A 22,287-nucleotide genomic window follows, 5' to 3' on the forward strand; every position below is an offset into this window, starting at 1 on the left:
AGACCTAATGCTTCTCGAGCTTGTGAAATTTCAGTTTAACCCCGGTCCGATTCTGATACTATGTTAGGAATCATGAATCTATACAAGGAAATTGATCTGATACCATGTTCAGAATCATGAGTCTCCATAACGGTACGTGTGATGTCCTAGTTGGGGAGGAGAACAAAACACCATTTATAAGGGTGTGGAAACCTCCCCTGGTAGACGCATTTTAAAGCCTTGAAGGGGAAGTTCGAAAGGGAAAGCCCGAGGACAAGTGTCATTACAGTATGATACTTGCTCTCATGATTTTGCTTTTGGTTTACTCAAGAGGTATTTTCTTACTTGTTTACTGATGATCAACTCCTCTCCCAACAATCCTCAACCGACAATGCAACGATTTCATTCAATAATTCATTGATTCACGTTATATAAACCACTACCCAAGTTGGCTTTACAAAACTACAAATTTTAACCGTGACCAAAACTCCTAAACTCCAAATTAAGTGTAAGTTTATACAAATGCTAGTGTACGAGCCAGCGACGTGCTCGCTATCTTGGACCAGATAGCTGCACCGACGAAAGATACGCATCGCTATTGCAATCGGATGGCCCCGACGAAGTCCACTCCTCGCTACTCGACTTCAAAAACCCAGAAAACAGCCGAGAACCCAGAGGCGACGAAGTCGGTGGCTGGGGCACAGCGCTAACCCCTTCAAGCATTTGCACCACTCTCGCCATCGATGGCCTCAACTGCATATCCTCCTGCACGCACCACAGCGCAACCTTAATAGCTACGAACACCCTCTCATCATTTTCATTTATGTTCAACTTAGCATCAAGAACAGCTCTCAATTTCCCTTCTTCCATCATCTTAAAAGCATACGTCGGGAAATGCGATTTCTCCGAGCTCTCCGTCGGGTCGTAATTCTTCCTCCCGCCGATGATTTCTAGCAACACCATTCCGTAGCTATAAACATCGCTCTTCTCTGAAATCGCGTAGTTCGTTATCCATTCCGGTGCGAGATAGCCTCTGGTTCCTCTCAATGTGGTGAACACATGGCTTTGTTCGCGGTTCATCAGCTTAGCTAACCCGAAATCCGAGACTTTGGCTTGGAAATGGTCGTCTAATAAGACGTTCTCTGGCTTGATATCACAATGGACGATCTTGGCATCGCAGTCCTCATGAAGGTACGCTAAACCCTTGGCTGTGCCCACGGCTATGTTGAATCTCGTATCCCAATCAAGCGAGAAATCTTCTCTGTTCTTCCTGAAAATCCATTTGTCAAGTGATCCATTCGCCATGAACTCGTAAGCAAGAAGGCGATGAGTTCCTTCGGCGCAGAAGCCTTTCAATCTGACCAAATGGATGTGATGAATGCTGCCGATTATGCCGACTTCGGCTCGGAATTCCTTTTTTCCTTGGCCGATTCCTTCGAGTTTCTTCACGGCCAAACGAGTTCCATCTGGTAATACTCCTCTGTAAACTGAGCCAAATCCGCCTTGTCCGAGTTTCACCAAGAAATTATCTGTAGCAGTTTGAAGATCCTTGTAGCTGTAACGAATCGGAGCTCCGGAAAGACCTTCTAGGAAATTTTCTTCTTCTGAGCTCTCTTGTGGAGCTTCTGGAGATTTGTTCTTCTTTCTAACGTAGCGAATTCCGATGTAAATCAGACCAGAAATGATGATCAAAGTCGCGATGGCAATACCTAGAATCGCAGCGATTGGCTTCTTTTCAGCGCTTCCATTTCCGTCGTTTTCGCGATTTCTCGACAGTTTGATGAACGAAACGAACTCGGAATTCTTAGGGTTTTGAAATCCACCGATTTGATCAAGCAAGAAACAATCCCCGGAACTATGATAAAACAGAGCAATACAAGAACAATTAGTTCTACAAGAGGATTTGCAATTCTCCAAATCTGTTTTGACAGACGGCTGCAAGAATTCGAGTGCGAAGTAACCAATCTTATCATGAGATTCCACGAGCTCTGTAGATTCAATCGATTGGTCACATGGCGCAGCGATTCCCGTCTGACAATTCGGTTGCGAGCCAAGAATCGAAGGACAGAGGCATTTATTTTCACTATAACAAATGAAATTCGGACCACATGGTTGAGGTGTTCCACAAGGATCTTCAGGAATTCGAAGAGAGGAAGCCTCACCAGATCCACTCATTTGAAGTTTATAAAACGAGATGAATCCATCGCTGCCAAGAACAGCAATCCATGTAGCGTTTGCGTCAGTATTAGTGGAGAAAGCAAATTGCCAGAGTAAAACGTTATTTCCGCCATGGAAATTCCACGAGTTTGCTGTGAGTGTTGCAGAGATTACAGAGCCACCATCTTTGTTGATCGTTTTGCGATTCTCTTTACTCATTGACCAATACGGCTGTGGGGATTTGAATCCTGCAGATAAAATCATATCTCCAGATTTCAATTCAAGAACATAGGTTAAATTATTCTGATCGGGCTTACTTACAAGCCGCATACCCTCAACGAAACCCTGATTCGACAAAAGAGTATCAGTCGGATGGGCGAAACTCTCCCAAATCACCGAGCTATCATTTCCAAGCAAAGCCAAGTTTCCAGAATCCATTAACGCAAGAACAGAGACTCCTCTGTTCATCGTGTTCGTCGACCAAACCACATTGTTTTCCTTGTATAAAACCACATTACCTTCCTCTTCAAACACGAATTTATCAGAAGTCGAAACCGGAGAGAGCTGATTCGCAGTCCAGACGATTTTCCGGCTGCTTAAGTGAATGATTGCTAGAAAATACTGCGTTACTTCCCCTGGATTAGTGAATCCAAACCCGAATTCAGAGTTGTTAGATCGAAGAAACACCCCGTCGTGATCGACCCAGTTCATCTGAGTTCCTTGAAGCCCGGGAGAAATCTGCCCCACGCTCTGTAAACCACCGGAGCAAGGCCCAAACCGACGGAGAAGAACAGTCAACCATACAATGACCGGAAAACCACTACCAAAACCGCTCGTTCCCATCCCTTCTCCGAATCAAACCCAGATAACACTACCTAAACCAGAAGAATCCTAGAAGAAACGAAGAACACAGAAATTCAAGCTTAAACTCAAATTCTCTCAGCGGATTCAGAAATTAGAAGCGATCTGAAACGATGAAGTTGAAGCAAACTAGTTTAGAAATGTTAGAAACCGGGGAACAAGCAATCCAGAAAGCAGGTAGCGGAAAACCAACCGCGACGAATTGGATTAAAGAAAGAAAAGGGTATATGTAGAACAGAAAATCCATTAAACCCATATAAAAATCACCACCAAATTCCAAGTTTGTACAAGAAATGGACCAAATCCCAAGAAACGATTGGTGTTAGTTGGAGAATCTTGGAAATGGGTTGTTAATTTGAGTGAAGAACAACAGAGTAAAGCACTGAATTGGGGGAAGGGGCAACCGAGATTAGGATGAAAGGCGTTCAAAATTTCGTCGGATTGTAAGAAAGAAAGAAAGAAAGTAAATGGGAAATTGGGAATAATAAATGCGAGGTAGGAAGGTAGTGGTGGGTGTTCAAACATGTCAACTAACTCAACCTCATAGCCTGCCATTGCTGAGCTGTCAGGATTTTTTTAAATCTTCGACCCCTCTTTATCAGGTCCTTCCTCACAAAATGCCTTTTTTTCCTATATTTTTTTTTGGACCCATCTTTCACCCATGTAGTCTAAGTCAATGGAAGTCTTTTGCTTATGAATCTTCCTCGTTACTCTGAGAAAGTAACCGTGACATCTCACATCAGTTGTGGAGGAGAATGATTCCGGCATGCGTTTTAAATTTTTTGAAGAGAATCCCGAAAAGAAAAGCCCAAAGACAACAATATCCGCTAGCGTTGGGGTTGAGTCATTACAAATGATATAGAGCCAAACACCGGGCGATTTGCCAGCGAGGAGGCTACACCTGGAAGGGGAGTGGACACGAAGCAATATGCCAGCAAGGACGTTGGACCCCGAAAGGGCGTGGATTGTGAGTGAGATCCCATATCGGTTAGGGAGAAGAATGAAGCATAAGGGTGTGGAAACCTTTCCCTACCCTACACATTTTAAAAACCCCTTCTCTTCCTGGTCCTATCGAACCTGACTCTTAACACACCTGAAGGATGAGTGGAACCCGAAAATGGAAAGCTCAAAAATGACAATATCTGCTAGTGGTGGGCTTGGGTCATTACAGTAACCAAGGCTGGAATGTCAACACGAGTTTATTATTATTGAATTCACCAACTTGATAGTACCCTATTTTTGAAACGTCCAATGCTAAAGTCACTGAATGGGTAAGTTGGGTAAGTCGTCAATTTTATTGACGACTTTACAAGTGGGCATTATATAGAGATTTCTATTATATCAATCTACCCTTGTTTAATTCGTATTGAAGTATATACTCGGGAGGGGTAGTGCAAGGTGGATAATTTCAAAGCATACTCGAGAAAAATGTTCTAATTCTATGAACTAGTCGGTAACATTCACGAACAAAAAGGGTATAATAGGAAAGTCTTAAAATATAAAATAATTAAGATTTAAAGTGAAATTTGGATTAGATAAAAAAAAAAAGATAGAAGAGTCTTACCTAACACTATGTTATAATAGAGTACAAGATTCAAATTATATAATTTGAACAAAGATATTATTGTTAGCAACCTACATACTTACGTCATCATCACTTAATACAAACAAAATAAGATTATTATTATTATTATTATTATTATAGTATTTCTTACCTTTAATTAAAATTTACTGCTTAATTTTAATATATATTTTAAAAAATTACTTTCGAAGATTTTTTTGATAATAAATAATAAAAATATTAATTATGGAATTAAAAAAATAAAATGAATGTATATATAATTGTATAGTAAGCAAAATTATATATTTTAAAATTAATGATAAATTCGAATTAATTGAATTTTTTGAAAGCATCAATTTTTTTCAACAATTATATTACATTATAAATCCAAAATATAAATATTTAATAAATGTAAATATATTTTTAGTTAATAAAATTGAGTTATCGTAAATAATTTACCATAATATTAAAAACGTAAGTTACTAATTAACGTGTCAATTTAATATCGTCTATATATATAATCATTCAATTTAAAATTGTTTTTTAATTTATTTTATCATAAAACAACTTTATTACAATATCCATTATTTTATTTAATTCTTTATTTTCAAAGCAATAAAGATGTATTAAATGAACATGTCGTACCAATAATCTAAATTTATAATTATTTTTAAATAAAAAAAAAAAAACTAAAAAGAAACATAATTTAATATTTTCTTATTAAAGCTTCTGCAATACAAAATAGAAAAGAAAAAACAATAAAATTATTTAAATAATTTAAAAGATAATGCAACTAAATAATTTCATAACCCCATTAATTAGGACAGCACACTAAAGTCCACCTTGGATTTAAAATATTGATAAGTTTATTTTAAATATTAATTTTTAAAATGCATTTTCGCCACGTGGCGATCACAAAATAATTTATCACATGGAACAAAATCATTAAAAACATTCATTTATTATTCCAATCAAACAAAAATTTAAATAGATATTATGAGCAAATTAAAATAAGAATTAAATATTGAAAATATAATCTAAAAATATTTTTTTTGCTATTTTTATTGAAACATTTTATAACGAAATGTTTTTAATTTATGAGCAACAAAATCTTTGTGGTTCTAATTTAATTAAATTTTAAAAGAATTAGTGAGAAGACATGATATACTAAATTAATGTAATAAGAATAATAATAAACACATTTTAATTTATTAATATTTTTTTCAAATTATTTAATAAAAATATCTTATTAAAAAAACAAAATATCTAAAAATTATGGTCCTCTGACTAATTCTAATACTATTTGGAACAACAGAAGCTCACTCTACTTCGACTAGATGTAGAGGGCCCACCCTACTCCGATTCTACTTCGACTAGATGTAGAGGGCCCGTAGAGGGCCCACCCTACTCCGATTAGTGCATCCTTCCATCCGATGACTAGCTCTGGCCCTATTTATAATAGCTCAAACCCACCTTACTCTGATCCTATGGAGATGGTCTAACCCTACTTCGACCAGTGCCTTGCAACGTCCGGTGGCTGACTCTGATACTATTTAAACAATTAATGTAACGACCCAGATCCACCGCTAGCAAATATTGCTCTCTTTGAGTTTTTCTCTTTTAGGCTTCCCTTCAAGGCTTTAAAACGCATCTATTAGGGGAAGGTTTCCACACCTTTATAAATAGTGTTTGTTCTCCTCGTCAGTCAATGTGGGACATCACAATTAAGTACCGATATAAAATAAACATGATAGTCAGAAGAATATAATATATACATAATTAAAGTTAAAAAAAAAAAGAAAGAAACAAAGCATAATATTAATAAAATAAAATAAAAACATTTGTTCATTCAAACACTCATTCGAAAGTGGGAGCAGAGTTTGAAAAAAAAACCATCAACTTTGGCATAAAATAGGCATTAGGTATTATTTGAAAGCGAACACCATTGTCAATTCATTTAAATTTCTTATCAAAACGATTCGTTTCAAACCATTTCTCTTGCTAATTAATTCATTATTATATTTATATGAATTTTTTTGTCCGTTTAATAATTTAACGGTGATTCGAACGGCAATGAGCAATATGATCTTATACCTTACGTGTTGTCGTGACCAACGCGATTTCGTTGCATAATCATATATTGTCATAAAAATCATTGGTATGATATTTTTAAAGCTAAATTAATAAAAATACCCTTAAACTTTGCATTTCGTCTAAAAAATACTTAATTTCAGATCAAAACCCGTAATATTTTGTTTTAAAAATACCCTTTTAACTTTTAAATGATTTCAAAAATATTTTTTGAAGTATTTCAAAAATACCCTTTTAAGTTTTTTAAATTTTCATTAAAACCTTTAAAAAATATTTTCCAAAGTAACATTCAGATATTTGTAGATAATCTATGAGATGTTGATAACAGTAAAAAAAAAATTTAAGAATATTTTTTTTAAAGAGAGTAATTGTAAATATATTATTAATAAAATAAAAAAAAGTTAAAAATTAATAATTAAAATTAATTATAAAACAGGGGAAAATTAAACAAAGAGGATACTCTTTGCCTAATGTTGCTTTCATTAATTAAGAATAAGTTAGTTTATGACATATTTATATAATTTTAAATCTAAGTGACATATATTATGGAATAATAAATTAATTTAAAATAAACTTCCGTTGCATAATTAAATTAAAATTTAGCAAAATTAATAGACATATTTTATATTTTTAAAATTTGAAGTCAATTAAAAATTAAAAATTAAAAATTAAAAATTAAAAATCTTTTTCTTGTAGCTGCAACCTTCACGGACTGTCGGAGTTGCGTCGACTGAATGGGACAGCAAACGCCGCTTGAAACTCTTGAGCAGCTGCCGGTACGCGGTGGCTGTGGAGTGAGCCGCCGGTGGATATGGGTTCTCAACTTTTAGAACCCCGAAATTGTGGGCCTTAGCCCAAACCGCTTCGTCACGTTCAATCAATGGCACGTGTCGCGGTCATAGTTATCTAAGGTGTTGTCTGCGGCTATGTGTTGGATGTTCCGATTATATTTGTTAAAGGCGTGTTATTCATAATTATGCTCGTTCCAAACCTCTTTTACTTGATTTCATGTGTAGTTAGGTCTATACTATTCATATCACGTCAATATGCGAGTGTACGACTTTTCACCAAAATCATGTCTATGCCTGTCATAACTAAAATGCCTCAAACATTGTTTTATTTCAAATTGGGGTTGTTTTTTTTATTTACTTTTAACCTAAACCATTGCTTTATTTCAAACGGTTACAGACGCATTTTCCTCGCTCACGTTTTCTAAAACACTTTTTGTCAAAGGTGACTCAAGGTTAAATCATAAATTTGAATTGTCCGCCAAATTTGATTTTCACGCAGCTGATGTGAGATCTAACATTGGTTGGAGGAGAGAACGAACCATTTCTTATAAGGGTGTGGAAACTTCTCCCTAGTAGACGCGTTTTCAAACTGTGAGGCTGACGACGCTACGTAACGAGCAAAAATGGAGAATATCTACTAGTAGTGAGCTTGGACGGTTACAAATAATATAAGAGTCAGACATTGAGCGATGTGCCAGTGAGGACACTGGACCTCCAAGGGGTGGATTGTGAGATCCCACATCAGTTGGAAAGAGAAACGAAACATTCGTTATAAGGGTGTAGAAATCTCTCTCTAATAAACACGTTTTAAAACCGTTAGACTAACAACGATACATAACGGGTCAAAACAGGCAATATCTGCTAGTAGTGAGCTTAGACTGTAATAAATGATATCAGAACCAGATATAGGGCGGTGTGCTAGTGAAGGCGCTAGACCCCAAAAGGGTGAATTGTGAGATCCTACATCGGTTAGAGAGGAGAACGGAACATTCGTTATAAGGGTGTAGAAATCTCTCTCTAGCAAACGTGTTTTAAAAATCATAAGATTAATAGCGATACTTAACCGGCCAAAACGGACAATTCTAAATTGATAGAACAAGTGAGCTAAAAGCAGCCAGGTTTGTCGGTCTTAACAAACATAAAACAAGAATTATCCTAAAACGGACAATTCTAAATTGATAGAACAAGTGAGCTAAAAGCAGCCAGGTTTGTCGGTCTTAACAAACATAAAACAAGAATTATCCTATTTGACCCCACAAAGAACTAATGTCACCAAACATTCAATGATCCATTCAGCCCTTTCCCAAAGACAACACAGATAAACCACATTGCTCCAAAAACATGATAGCTAAGCTCATTGGGTCAATGCTTCTCTGTCCCCCATTTCCACACACACTAACCTCCATGGCTCCAACCAACCTAACCATCAATCCTAAACGACGCCCGGGTTAGCTTTCTTTCGACCGCAATTCGGCTCGAAAAAGATTCAGCCAATGAACCGGTTGGAACGAAGCTTAGGGAACCAACATTGGTGACTTCCCTTCAAAGAATGACTAAAATTTGCCTTTCGTTTTCTCGTTGTCTCTGCATCGAGTCTTTGCTCCCATGATGGGCTATATTCATTGACCACCATTGGGGAACAATCATCAGATTTGGTTTCCTCTAGTGAACACCTCGAACCAACTTTAAGCTCGGGATATCTCGAGCTCGAAGCTAAGAAGGGGCGGCCTAACCGCAGCGCTAGATCACAACCATCCTCACATTGGTTCCCAATTGCTGCAGCCATTGTATCAAAGCCACTAGTTTTCTCCATAACACCTCCATTTCTAGAGTCCACACACATAGAAATCGGTTCACGAGCGATTTCGAAGCTAGAACGCTGTCGTTTCAAGCGAACATCATCGTTATAACACAACGGATAGACCGAGAACCTGCTTGATGGCAGAGCATTGGCCATAGGTTTAACCAAACTCCAAAAATAAGGAGCACAGCTTGAATTCTTCATTACAATGGGAGGAGGAGACAACTCATGATGCCTAGAACTGAGATAGTTTGTGGAGTTCTTATGTCTTTGGCTTCTAGAAGCTTTTCTAGGAGTGCAGCCTAAATTAAGAGCAGCTGAAAGGGAAACAAAATTCAACACAAAAACCCCCAAAAAAGAGGATTCAACAAGCAAGTTTTGTAGCTACCTTCAATGCAAGGTTGAAGGAACTCTCCAGTTTTTGTGGTATCATCAAGGCGTAATATGGTATTAACAGCATCCACTAAGCGGTCCCGAAGGGTATTAAACTCAATGTATTCAGCCTATCATGAACAAACGAAATGATATCAAGTTTAAACAGATCATAGCTATGAACAAGTGAGATTAAAGGTGAAAACCTCAGAAATGGCTTTGGAGTATAAGATTTCTTCAGCTTTGAGAACAACAACAGGAAGAATTTCTTGCCATTCTTTGTTTTTTTTAGTGTTGGAGCTATGAATCTGATGCATAACCCTAACAGAACAAACGACAAGACAAATCAAGAACAACCCAACAGAGATTCAAACGAAAATGATGAGCAAAAACAGAGAAGAGACCTGAAAATCTCTTGAATGAGTGATCCTCTGATGGGTTGGTGCCTATCACTGTGCCAAGCTCTTCGCACACACTCATAAGGCCTCGGGCCTGGTCTTGGCATCTTCAAGACAAGGAGAGTTTAGCTCAGCTCAGCTCAGCTATGGGGTTTTGAGTGAAAAAAATCCCTTGAAGACAACAAAATGTTTGGAATTCCAAGATTCAAGGAAGAAGAAGGGGCTGGTCTTGTTCTTCAACAGTGTGGTGTGTTGGTGTGTTGAAAGACTCAATTATTTGACAGAGGGTATTACCTAGCCCCATGAGCCCTGACCATTCATGTAGCCCTGGGGGAGCTCTCATGATATTGTCACCGTCCGTGGCCCAAACTAACCCCAACCTCAAATGCCAACACTCAATGTCTTACGAATCACGGATTTATGATATTGTCTACTTTGAGTCTAAGTTTGCTATTCCACTAAATGTCTCCTACAAATGAAGATGTATTCCTTACTTATAAACCCATGATCATTCCTTCTCTCTCTTAATAATCTTCAGCGCACAGTTTTTCAAATCGACTATTAAGACATTGTATCTTCGATAAAGTTTTAAATTTTATGTTTGGATAAGGATTGAAATGTGCAAAAGTTTAATGGGTAGGGACTAAAAATCAATTTTTTTTCCTTCCAAATCACTTGCAATGGCCAAGATTAGACCTCTCCCAAATTCACTAACCCCAAAAAGCAATCATTTTTATCAACATTTTGCTTCCAAAGTGGGTCCCAAAGTGAAATTGTTTCAGCAACTCCGACAAATGTTACTTTTTTTTAACGAGGGTCTATTGTTGTGGTACCTTTATTGATATGGTGTATTTACACTAGATTTAGCTACCCTAAGCACATCGTTAACAGATATTATTTGTTTTGTCCTGTTACATAGCCGACAACCTCATGATCTTTTAAAACGCGTATGATGCAAAGGTTTCCACACCCATATAAGGAATGTTTCGTTCTTCACTCCAACCAACCAACGTGGGATCTCACAATTCACCTCTTTATGGACTAGCGTCCTAGCTGCCACACCACTCAGTGCCTGGGTTCTGAAACTATTTGTAAACGTACAAAGCTTATCGAATCAAAATTATTAATTTTATTGTTAATTCAAATTAAAAAGGAATCTATGAATAATGTTTATCATAGTCCAAAAGTAACATTAAAAGTGGGAATTAGGAATCTTTAAAATTAATAAACCCATGAAATTTGGAGCTTATAATGAGAAATAATTCAGTGCGGTAAAACACAACGCAGAACAACTTTTCAACCAATCATTCATCCCCATCACATTCGAACCCGACTCATCCTCATCCGTCAGATCAGGTCCCCTGCATGATTGCCACGTGGGCTCCACCACTCAAAAACCAAACAAGTATTTCTTTTTCTTTTTTTTTTTTTCTTTTTTGGTTTGGATTTTATTGCTTTAAATCGGTAATTGATTTGGATTGATAACCCCTTCAATCCTAGCCGTCCATTTTGCAACTTGATTTATCCTCGTTTCCAATTCCAACTGCTCCACCACTCCACCAAATCCGTCGGTTTATCTTTATCAGTCGCCGGCGCAGTCAGTCTGCAACAACCCGCCATGATGTCCGCCGCGAGCCCACTTTCTCTGATCTGTGCTCTGCTTCTTTGCTTGCCTTTAGCCGTTCTCTTTACCGTTAACAGCCCCACCGCCATTAATTCCGTCCAAAATTCCGACCATCCTTTCATTTTCCCCTTGCAGTCACTTTACATGCCTAAGACCCACCGCAAAATTACCCTCTTCCAAATCCCTTCTCCGCCGCCTCCGCCTCCGCCTACGCCGCCGCCAGAGGAGGATGATTTGTTGTTCCCACTTGCCTCCCGGGTCGACCCGACCCCATCACCAACCCGGAAATTGGCTTTCATGTTTCTCACGAATTCCCCTCTCCCTTTTGCTCCTCTTTGGGAACTGTTCTTCAAAAACATCCCCCCGGATCTTTACAATGTTTACATCCACGCTGACCCGACCCGAGAATATGACCCGCCTTTCTCCGGCGTGTTTTCCCACCGTGTCATCCCATCGAAACCCACTCAGAGATTCACCCCTTCTCTAACCGCCGCCGCCCGCCGCCTTCTCGCCCACGCGCTGCTGCATGATTCTTCTAATTCCATGTTTGCCCTTCTCTCCCCCTCTTGCATCCCTCTTCATTCCTTCAATTTCACTTACAAAACGCTAATCCACTCCAAGAAGAGCTTCATCGAGGTTCTCAAAAATGAAATCGGTGCCTACGACAGATGGGCGGCGCGTGGTCCCGACGCGATGCTTCCCGTTGTTAAATTGGAGGATTTACGAATTGGGTCACAGTTTTGGGTCCTCACGCGTCGGCACGCGCGGACTGTGGTGAGAGATAAGAAAGTTTGGTCAAAGTTTGACTTACCATGCGTGCGGTGGGACACGTGTTATCCAGAGGAGAATTATTTCCCCACCTTACTCAGCATGTGGGACCACCGAGGACTTATTCCAGCTACACTAACACACGTGGACTGGAATGGGAGTTTCGATGGCCACCCTCGCACGTACGACAAATCTGACGTCACACCCAATCTCATACGTTCTCTCAGAATGTCCCGCCTCAGATACGGCGACGGCGGCATTGAAATGAGAATCAGAACGAGAAATAAAACCTCCGGCCGCCGTAGTTCGTCGTCTTCCTCCGCCGCTAAACATTACCGCCGGCATACGTTCCTCTTTGCTAGGAAATTCTCCGCCGATACGCTCCAGCCGTTGATGAACATATCCAGCGACGTCATCTTTAAAGATTGATGAAAATATATACACAAAATTATGTTTTTTTTTTTTGGTCTTTTTAAGGATAATTCGGGACAAACAAACCCAATGTTTTTTTTTTTTTTTGAACTTACAAATTAACTCTAGGTTTTGTATATGCATGTCGAGATCGAGCTTTTTCAAGACTTGTCGTGAGCGAGCGTGTCAAAATTAAGATAGTGTATAGTTGAAAATAGACAACCCTTACCATAAATATAAACTATGGTATTAAGGGTAATAATGAAACTTTTAAAAATTAAAATATTTTAAACGAGGTACATATGTTTTATGTCTATAACGATACGTATGTTTCAAGTTATCCCATCCTGAAGTTTGGTCCACCATTTTGGTTACGTGCTATGATGTTATCGGACGGCGGTTCTCCACCGTCTGTGGCGGGTGAGGTAGCTGGTCAAGGACCTTCTTCCTCCATGACCCAATTGGTGGCCACCCGACTCCATGGTTCTTCTCTTCATCTCTGCGATATCATAAGACTTTTAACGTTATGAATATTTGAGTATAATAAAATGTCAAATATGGTATCTATGGACTTACATTTGAAAGGTGCAAGAGCGTGTCTGTTGTGGACGATCAGGGTCGTCTTCGTCCTTAGGCTTATCATTCCATGATAGCAAAGGCGAAGTGTTGGGCAGCTCGTTTGTGACGCGTGGATGTTTGATGCAATTTGTGGGAGCGCCATGGAGGGGGTGGTGGTGAAGGGGAAGAGATAGGCCAAGTTGAAGCTCCATTTTTGAATTGAGTTAAAAGGAAGAGAAGAAATGGGAGAGGCATTTATGGAAGAAGCGAGATGGGCATGAGTCGGGAAAAGGGGTGGCAATGAGAGGGACACAAAGAAGGAAGATGAGGATAGAGATGGAGTGGTCGTGTGGGTTGGACCTTCATGTCCCTCTTCTCTAATCTCTTTCTTTTTGTTGTCGACTAATTATTCATATCAAATCCATACAAAATCGACCCACACCCACCGCTAGAAGATATTGTCTTTCTTTTGGGCTTTTCAAAGGGTGTTTTGTTCTCCTCACCAACTAACATGGGACATCACGATCCACCCCCTTCGGGGCTCAGCGTCCTCGCTCGCACTCTGTTCCTTTCTCCAATTCGATGTGAGACCCCCACCAAATCTACCCCTTTGGGACCCAGAGTCCTTACTCGCACACCGCCTCATGTCTACCCCCTTCAGGGAACAGCGAGAAAGCTGGCACATCGTTCGATGTCTGGCTCTGATACCATTTGTAACGATCCATGCCCACCACTAGCAGATATTGTCCTCTTTTGGGCTTTCCACTCCCTTATAGAGGGAGAGTGTTTTGTTCTTCTCACCAACCAATGTGAGACATCACAGTCCACCCCCTTCGGGGCCCAGCGTCCCTGCTAACATTCGTTTCTTTCTCCAATTCGATGTGGGACCCCCACCAAATCCACTTCCTTTGGGGCCAGAGTCCTTACTGGCACATCGTCCGGTGTCTGGCTCTGATAACATTTGAAACAACCCGGCTCACCGCTAGCAGATATTGTCCTCTTTGAACTTTCCTTTTCGAGCTTCCCCTCAAGGCTTTAAAACGCGTCTGCTAGGGGAAGGTTTCCACTCCCTTATAAAGGGTGCTTTGTTCTCCTCCCCAACCAATATGGGACATCACAATAACTGATGTTCGGAATGCTTTTCAACCGTTTTCACTGTTCAAGTTATGTAACTAGTTGAGCAGCAGATTCACGTGACAAAAATAAAAGAGAATCATATAATGAAATCGATAAAATGTAACAAGAAATTAAAGAGCGATATATGACAAAAATAAAAGAATGTGTCAATGAGATATGATATAATGTAACTAAATAAGGGATATTGTGATAGAGGGGTCACATGAGGGCGGGGAAAGAGACCTAAGCTTGTGAAGTCCACGTGGGCACCATAGGGGGAGGGGCATTGGGTGATTTAGGAGGGTAGGTGGCTTTGGACTTTCAATTGGAGAGATAGTGGACCCCACCGACACCTGTATTATTGTCATTTGGGCCTACCTTCCCCGTCCATATTCATCACCCTTGGGCCTTGGCCCATAATTTCTCTCTCGATTATAAATATGTCCGCACGTGAGTTCGGCATGCGCAAGTTTTTTTCCGCCATAATTGATTGGGCTGGGAAAGAAAAAAGGCCGTAATTTACTTGGGCCCAAATTTATTGGGCTGGTAAAGAAAAAAGCCCATACATCGCAGAAGCTCAAGAAAGAAAAGCCCGGCCCAGACCACTCCATTCCACAGGCACGCGCATATCACGTGAGAAAAGATCCCAATCTCTTGGCCAAGGAAAGGCGGAAGCGAGCAGAGCCTTATCAAATTGTGTGGCGAAGAATGCAGAGAGCATAATGTAGATAACCCTAATCTCCACCCCATTTCGTCTCTCAATCATTCACCAGATCCGCCATTATCGTTCACTCGAAGCTCCAAAGCTCGACGCAGCCATGGCGAATGTAATAATGGCCTCCTCCAAACCCCTCTCCCCTCCCCCTTCCATCGCCTCCACCAAAACCCCAAAATTCTCCATTCCCAAAACCCTAACCCTAACCCTAACCCCCACGATTCTCAAAAACCCCAAATTCGTCTCCCTCTCCACCACCACTCTCAAATCCCTCTCCCTCATCGCCGCCACATCGCTCTCCTTTGCGCCTCCTTCCCTCGCCGAAGAGATCGAAAAGGCCGCGCTCTTCGATTTCAACCTCACTCTTCCAATCATGATGGCGCAATTCCTTCTCCTCATGGTCGGTCTCGACAAACTCTACTTCTCTCCACTCGGCAAATTCATGGACGAAAGAGACGCCGCCATAAAAGAGAAGCTCAACAGCGTTAAAGACACATCCGAGGAGGTGAAGCAGTTGGATGAACAAGCCGCAGCGGTGATGAGGGCGGCCAGAGCAGAAATTTCAGCGGCGCTTAACAAGATGAAGAAGGAAACTCAGGCAGAAGTGGAGGAGAAACTGGCGGAGGGAAGGAAGAAAATCGATGCGGAGTTGCAGGAGGCATTGGCGAGCTTGGAGAATCAGAAGGTGGAGACCATTAAATCCCTGGATGCTCAAATTGCAGCTCTTAGCGACGAAATCGTCAAGAAGGTTCTTCCCGTTTAGATCGATTTTGCTCTGAATTTCTGTTCTGTTCTGGAATTCATCTACATTTCTACTTACGTTCTTATAATCGCTTTGCCTTGCAATCATAATGGATATGAAAGAACAATTAAATGTATAAATAATTCGTTTCTTTATTTCCCCCTCCATCTGCCTTCCACTTAATACTGTATTAATCCCAAGTTTTAGACTAGTCCTAATGAAATTACCAATTTACCCTTACCTCCTTAGTTATAGAGTATTAATAAATTTTTTAAAATTCAACAATATGGTAATTTTGTAGGTAGACTTTAAAGAAATAAATAAATAATCATATTTGAAAATTTAGATCCCTAACTTGGCCCATATTGAATTGGGCCCAATATTAAAGCCCACGTAGCGTAGCTCATTTAAACAAGTTTATGGGCTTTCGGAACACCCAGCCCGTAACAATCAAAGCAAGCCCAGCCCAAACATTACTTTTTTTTTTTTTTTTTTTTTTTTTTTTTTTTTTTTTTTTTTTTTTTTTTTTTTTTTTTTTTTTNGTCACTTCAATGGGTCCAACTCTTTCCCACCTTTTCCCTCAAAAGCTTTATAACTTCAATCAAACATCCCATTATTATATAGCGGAAAATCTCCAACAAGATTTATTTTTAATTTATTATAAATAAATAAAATACATATAAATAGACAGTATAAGCTATAAAGTTTGGGTTAAATAATTAGTTCGAGTTAGGTTTGGTTAGACGTGACGCGGGAAAGATAAGCATTCATCATTTTTTTTTTTTTAAATTAAGCTTATATTATGCACATAATTTGTTAATTGACTAAGCCTATGAGTATGGCCCATCAAATATAATATTTTAGCTGACTTAAATATGAGATATTAAATTAAGAATTTAATTTTGTAATTAAAGGGTTAAAAATTGAAAATTGGGTTCACGTGTGGGAGGGATGGAAAATTAGGTTTTACTTTACTTTACCCAAGGTAAGAAAAGATTAAAAAGGAAAAAGTGGGGGATTTGGTTGGGTTTGACTTGTGGAGGAAATGAAGAATGGTGGGGTCAAGGATCTAGGGGGATCGAAATGAAGGGTGAGGATTGAAGGAGGAAAGGGAATCTGGGCCGTAGAAAAAGAGAGGGATATTGTAATCTGAGAGATGTGAAAGCTGGTGTATCTAAAGCTCTTAATCATCATGTTATCATGTTTCTGTGTTAGTACCCCTCGCGTGCCCTTCTACAGTTCTTTTTCTGTACCTTTTTATTTATTTATTTATTTATTTATTTATTTATTTATTTCCCATTTTCCAATTTAACTAGGCCCCACCATTCATATTAATTTTTACCCTTCCATTACAAAAAAAAAAAAATTAAAAATTAAAAATTAAAAATTGAGTTAGAGTTATTTTCTTTATAAGGGTTGAGCTCAGTTTTTAGAAATTTTAAAATAGTTTACGAGTTAACAATTTTTTTATCCAAAAATAGAGTTATAAACCAACTTAACCATGAGATGGGAGCCTTTTTGAGTTATCATTGTTGATTTGTCTGTTTTTCAGTTAGTTAGTTGCATTGTTGATCTGTCTGTTTGATCTGTTTGTGTTTTAGTTAGTTAGTTGCATTGTTGATAGGTCTGTTTTTTAAGTTAGTTAGTTGCATTGTTGATCTGTTTGTGTTTTAGTTAGTTAGTTGCATTGTTGATCTATCTGTTTTTTAAGTTAGTTAGTTGCATTGTTGATTTGTTTATGTTTTAGTTAGTTAATTGCATTGTTGATCTATCTATTTTTTAGTTAGTTAGTTGCATTGTTCATCGGTCTGTTTTTTAGTTAGTTAGTTGCATTGTTGATTGTCTGTTCTTTTAGCTAGTTAGTTGCATTGTTCATCTATATGTTTTTTTAAGTTAGTTGCATTGTTGATCTGTCTGTTTTTTAGTTAATTGCATGGTTGATCTGTCTGTTTTTTAGTTAATTGCATGGTTGATCTGTCTGTTTTTTAGTTAATTGCATGGTTGATCTGTCTGTTTTTTAGTTAGTTGCATGGTTGATCTGTCTGTTTTTTAGTTAGTTGCATTGTTGATTGTCTGTTCTTTTAGCTAGTTAGTTGCATTGTTCATCTATATGTTTTTTTAAGTTAGTTAGTTGCATTGTTGATCTGTCTATTTTTTAGTTAATTGCATGGTTGATCGGTCTGTTTTTTAGTTAGTTGCATTGTTGATTGTCTGTTCTTTTAGCTAGTTAGTTGCATTGTTCATCGGTCAGTTTTTTAAGTTAGTTAGTTGCATTGTTGATAGGTCTGTATTTTACTTAGTTAGTTGCATTGTTGATCCGTTTGTTTTTTAGTTAGTTANGTTAGTTGCATTGTTGATTTGTTTATGTTTTAGTTAGTTAATTGCATTGTTGATCTATCTATTTTTTAGTTAGTTAGTTGCATTGTTCATCGGTCTGTTTTTTAGTTAGTTAGTTGCATTGTTGATTGTCTGTTCTTTTAGCTAGTTAGTTGCATTGTTCATCTATATGTTTTTTTAAGTTAGTTGCATTGTTGATCTGTCTGTTTTTTAGTTAATTGCATGGTTGATCTGTCTGTTTTTTAGTTAATTGCATGGTTGATCTGTCTGTTTTTTAGTTAATTGCATGGTTGATCTGTCTGTTTTTTAGTTAGTTGCATGGTTGATCTGTCTGTTTTTTAGTTAGTTGCATTGTTGATTGTCTGTTCTTTTAGCTAGTTAGTTGCATTGTTCATCTATATGTTTTTTTAAGTTAGTTAGTTGCATTGTTGATCTGTCTATTTTTTAGTTAATTGCATGGTTGATCGGTCTGTTTTTTAGTTAGTTGCATTGTTGATTGTCTGTTCTTTTAGCTAGTTAGTTGCATTGTTCATCGGTCAGTTTTTTAAGTTAGTTAGTTGCATTGTTGATAGGTCTGTATTTTACTTAGTTAGTTGCATTGTTGATCCGTTTGTTTTTTAGTTAGTTAGTTGCATTGTTGGAATGTCTGTTTTTTTAGTTAGTTAGTTGAACATGCCTGTTAGTATGATATTGTCTACTTTTAGACTTTTAGATAGTATTATTTGTTTATAAAGCTACAAACATTCTCTAAATTAGCTGAGACTTTCATAGTTTAAATTAAGAATATTTAAAGTAGGTAATAAATGTAAGTTTAATATTTAAAATTTAAGATATTTCAAGATTATTAACAAAAAATTAAAATAAAATATAAAAAAGTATAATTATTAGGGAGAAAAAGTAAATACATTGGTAAAAATGGGATGAATGATGGTTAGGGTGGGGACGTGGCAGGTATAAAAGGGGTGATTTGGGCATTATGAGGGGGTAAGGATGACGTCAAGCGTATCTAGGTGGAGTGGGCCCCACGGGGTTTAAATTTTTGAAAATTTTGGAAGAGATAGTTTGGTCAATGGACAGAAAAAGACAAAGTAAAAAAAAGGTCTAGGGGAGGGGTTAGGTCTTTTCATCATGCTACGTATGACACGGCATGATGACATTTGGAGTGCCACGTTGTCTTAGCTGTGATGGGGACCACCCCTCTCTGAAAATCTACTGCCACTTGATTCTCTGTCATCCCCCTCTAATTCTATCGCCTTTTTTTGGAAGGAATCCATTTATTACCCTCTTTTTTCACCTTTTCACTTTTACCTTTTACTCACTTTCTTCCCCCCATAATTTAACTAATTCTTTGGCTTAATTATTCTTTAACTAAATATTACTCGATTTGACCCGCCACTTATCGTCATCAATTTTACAATTTTAAACGTAAGACTAACAGCGATATACAACGGACTAAATCAGACAATATCTATTAACAATTGGCTTTATGCTATTACAAATAGTATTAAAGTCAATCACCAAGCAGTGCGAGACACTAGGAGTAAGACTATACCGTCTCCATAACAGATGCATTTTAAAGTTAGAGTAGGACTAGTCAGAGTGGACAATATTATAACATTGTGGAGCGTCGTGATTTCTAACCCGACATGTATTGGGTCGATTCATATGATTTCCTGAAACTAGATTGAATTGAACTGAATCAACTCGAATTTATTGTTAATAACTCAAAAAAATTCGACCCAACACAACTCAACCCACGAACAACTGAGTCGTGTTTGTACTACTCTATGTAGCTATGGGAACAACTCGAATTTATTATTAACAACCCGAACCAACCCAACTTTAAAAATATTTCAAAAAAGTCTGAATTCAACCTCACACAACTCGACCTACGAACAACCGAGTCGTGTTTATACTACTCTATGTAGATACGAGAACAACACAGATTTATTATTAATGACCCGAACCAACCCAACTTAAAAACACAAACAACTGTGTCTTGATTATACTATTCCATGTAGACACAGGAACAACTCGAGTGTATTATTAATGACTCGAACCAACCGAATTTAAAAATATATCAAAAAAGTCTTAATTGACCTAACACAACCCAACCCACGAACAACCGAACCGTGTTTATACGACTTTTCGTAGAATCGGGAACAGGTGATTTTGGTTATGGTAGATCGAGAAACATAGGATTCCAAAACTTTTGTGGGTTTCATAAGGTTTCTTCATCTTCACATCTTTTCAACTCTGCTTTGCTTAGATTCACTGAAACTCTTTTTAAAGCTGTGTCCTTTTTTTCTCATTCCAATTCATTTTTAAATTCCCCGCGCGTGGGCATCACGTCCCAATTTTAAAAAAAATTTATAATTGTTATTAAAATAAAAATAAATAAATAAACAAATTGGTTTTTTCAATAATTTTTTATCATATAATTGAAAATAAAAAATATAATTTTTCTTTAATCTAAAATACAATAATTTTTAAATAATTATATTTTAACGGTTTAGATATCGAGTATCGTTATAAAATTAATTATATAATTTCCTCCTAATTTTATTAAAAGCACAACAACGAACAATTACTCGAGCCTAATTTTTTTTTATTATATATATTTAAAAAAAATTACTCGTAATTTATTGCAAAAAAATTAATATAACTCGCCAAGTTTAAAAACGAGAATTTAATTTTGTCTTAGTTATTACCCTTAATTCCCGGCCGATTCATAGTTGTCACATGGCCTAAATATTTTCTCGCTAAATTTTTATATTCCAATTTAAGTTGACCTACGATACAATAATTTTGGTGAAACGATACTTGTACGATCTCTTTTTATGCAATTTGATTGTGAAATGTCTTATTTGGTCCGTGTAGCACTGAACGTTCGTGGAGTGACCACTATGAGAAAGTTGACTTCAATTGAAACATGGGTCGAGAGAAAAATCTTTCCATGATGTAGTCATGTCATGTAAATTATGATATCGTATGATTGAAGATCAATATAGTTAAAGAACAAGAATCTTATATATATATTTAATCAATATATATTATTCGTCGTCACACATATATTAATATATTAATGATATCGACCGTGTTTATATAATGTAAATTAAAATTGTGTATTATTATTATATCATATAATTTAATATTAATGGATATAGTTGCAATAATTTAATATTTAAATTTGAAAGTATGATATTTTAATTTATTATTTGATTTGCAATAAATGCTTTAATTAATTGTCAAAATCGTTTCGTGAACGATACATCACATCCATATTTATTGAGTCTTTAAAAGGATTTTTTGGGCAGCCCATCCAATCTTTGCCTATTTAATTTCACCTAATTATTTATTGTTTTTTTATTTTATTTTTATTTATTTATTTTGTAGATACATAAATAAATGAGCTATAAATGACTAATGCACATTCGTGTAAGAAGAGTGTTAAAGTGAATATTATATTAAATGTTTTTTTTTTTTTTTTTTTTTTTTTTTTTTTTTTTTTTNGGATGAGCTCCGTAGCTGATAGTTATATGCAGTAGGTCGGTTGTTGTTGACTTTTGCTTACATTCTCATACAACACCAATTTCAATTTCTTAAATTTTGCTTTCAAAACTCTATTTTTGAGATCTCTCTACTTGTTTTCTAAAACTTTCTTCTTGAACCCGGGCAAGAGGTTCGAGCATACGTCGCTTGGTTGTAGGTGACGCGAGAACGAATAAGCTTAACTTACTTGTTGCTGAGAAGTGAGTGCTGCACAATCACAAGTTCACTGCCATCAAAGTGCGAGAGACTGAAGCTGTATACGAAAGGCAAGACTGTATCATGGCCTTTGTTACAGTCGAACAACTAATTGACCTTGACACCGATCAATTTCAAGACAAAAGGTATAATCAGACTTTTTGTAGGAGATAATTACCGACCCAATTCACTGAAAGACGGGAGAGGTGACAGACTTGAAGGTAGAGGTAGGGAAAGTAATGTTAGGGTTGTTTTAGT

The 22,287-nt window shown here is 37.4% G+C and overlaps 5 protein-coding genes across 5 annotated transcripts; 2 read left to right on the plus strand and 3 right to left on the minus strand.

Annotated features, from left to right (window-relative positions):
* Positions 1 to 363: 363 nt before the first annotated feature.
* On the minus strand, positions 364 to 3,470 carry LOC111798067 (G-type lectin S-receptor-like serine/threonine-protein kinase SD2-5). The gene has a single exon (XM_023681021.1). The coding sequence runs from the start codon at positions 2,977 to 2,979 to the stop codon at positions 532 to 534; it is 2,448 nt and encodes an 815-aa protein (XP_023536789.1). The 5' UTR covers positions 2,980 to 3,470; the 3' UTR covers positions 364 to 531.
* A 5,099-nt stretch (positions 3,471 to 8,569) lies between these two features.
* LOC111799066 lies at positions 8,570 to 10,296 on the minus strand. Its single transcript, XM_023682461.1, has 4 exons — positions 10,018 to 10,296; positions 9,820 to 9,934; positions 9,630 to 9,744; positions 8,570 to 9,558 (listed from the first exon to the last, which is right to left on the minus strand). The coding sequence occupies exons 1-4, from the start codon at positions 10,116 to 10,118 to the stop codon at positions 8,927 to 8,929; spliced, it is 963 nt and encodes a 320-aa protein (XP_023538229.1). The 5' UTR covers positions 10,119 to 10,296; the 3' UTR covers positions 8,570 to 8,926.
* A 1,152-nt stretch (positions 10,297 to 11,448) lies between these two features.
* Positions 11,449 to 13,042, plus strand: LOC111798298. The gene has a single exon (XM_023681358.1). The coding sequence runs from the start codon at positions 11,630 to 11,632 to the stop codon at positions 12,830 to 12,832; it is 1,203 nt and encodes a 400-aa protein (XP_023537126.1). The 5' UTR covers positions 11,449 to 11,629; the 3' UTR covers positions 12,833 to 13,042.
* LOC111798299 lies at positions 13,001 to 13,653 on the minus strand. The gene is made up of 2 exons (XM_023681359.1): positions 13,391 to 13,653; positions 13,001 to 13,313 (listed from the first exon to the last, which is right to left on the minus strand). Exons 1-2 carry the CDS (start codon positions 13,582 to 13,584, stop codon positions 13,193 to 13,195), a joined length of 315 nt encoding a protein of 104 aa, XP_023537127.1. The 5' UTR covers positions 13,585 to 13,653; the 3' UTR covers positions 13,001 to 13,192.
* Positions 13,654 to 15,163: 1,510 nt separating this feature from the next.
* Positions 15,164 to 16,110, plus strand: LOC111799219 (ATP synthase subunit b', chloroplastic). Its single transcript, XM_023682672.1, has one exon. The coding sequence runs from the start codon at positions 15,307 to 15,309 to the stop codon at positions 15,964 to 15,966; it is 660 nt and encodes a 219-aa protein (XP_023538440.1). The 5' UTR covers positions 15,164 to 15,306; the 3' UTR covers positions 15,967 to 16,110.
* The last annotated feature ends 6,177 nt before the right edge of the window (positions 16,111 to 22,287 follow it).

The sequence above is a fragment of the Cucurbita pepo genome, chromosome LG07, assembly GCF_002806865.2.
Source record: "Cucurbita pepo subsp. pepo cultivar mu-cu-16 chromosome LG07, ASM280686v2, whole genome shotgun sequence".
Lineage (NCBI taxonomy): Eukaryota > Viridiplantae > Streptophyta > Magnoliopsida > Cucurbitales > Cucurbitaceae > Cucurbita > Cucurbita pepo.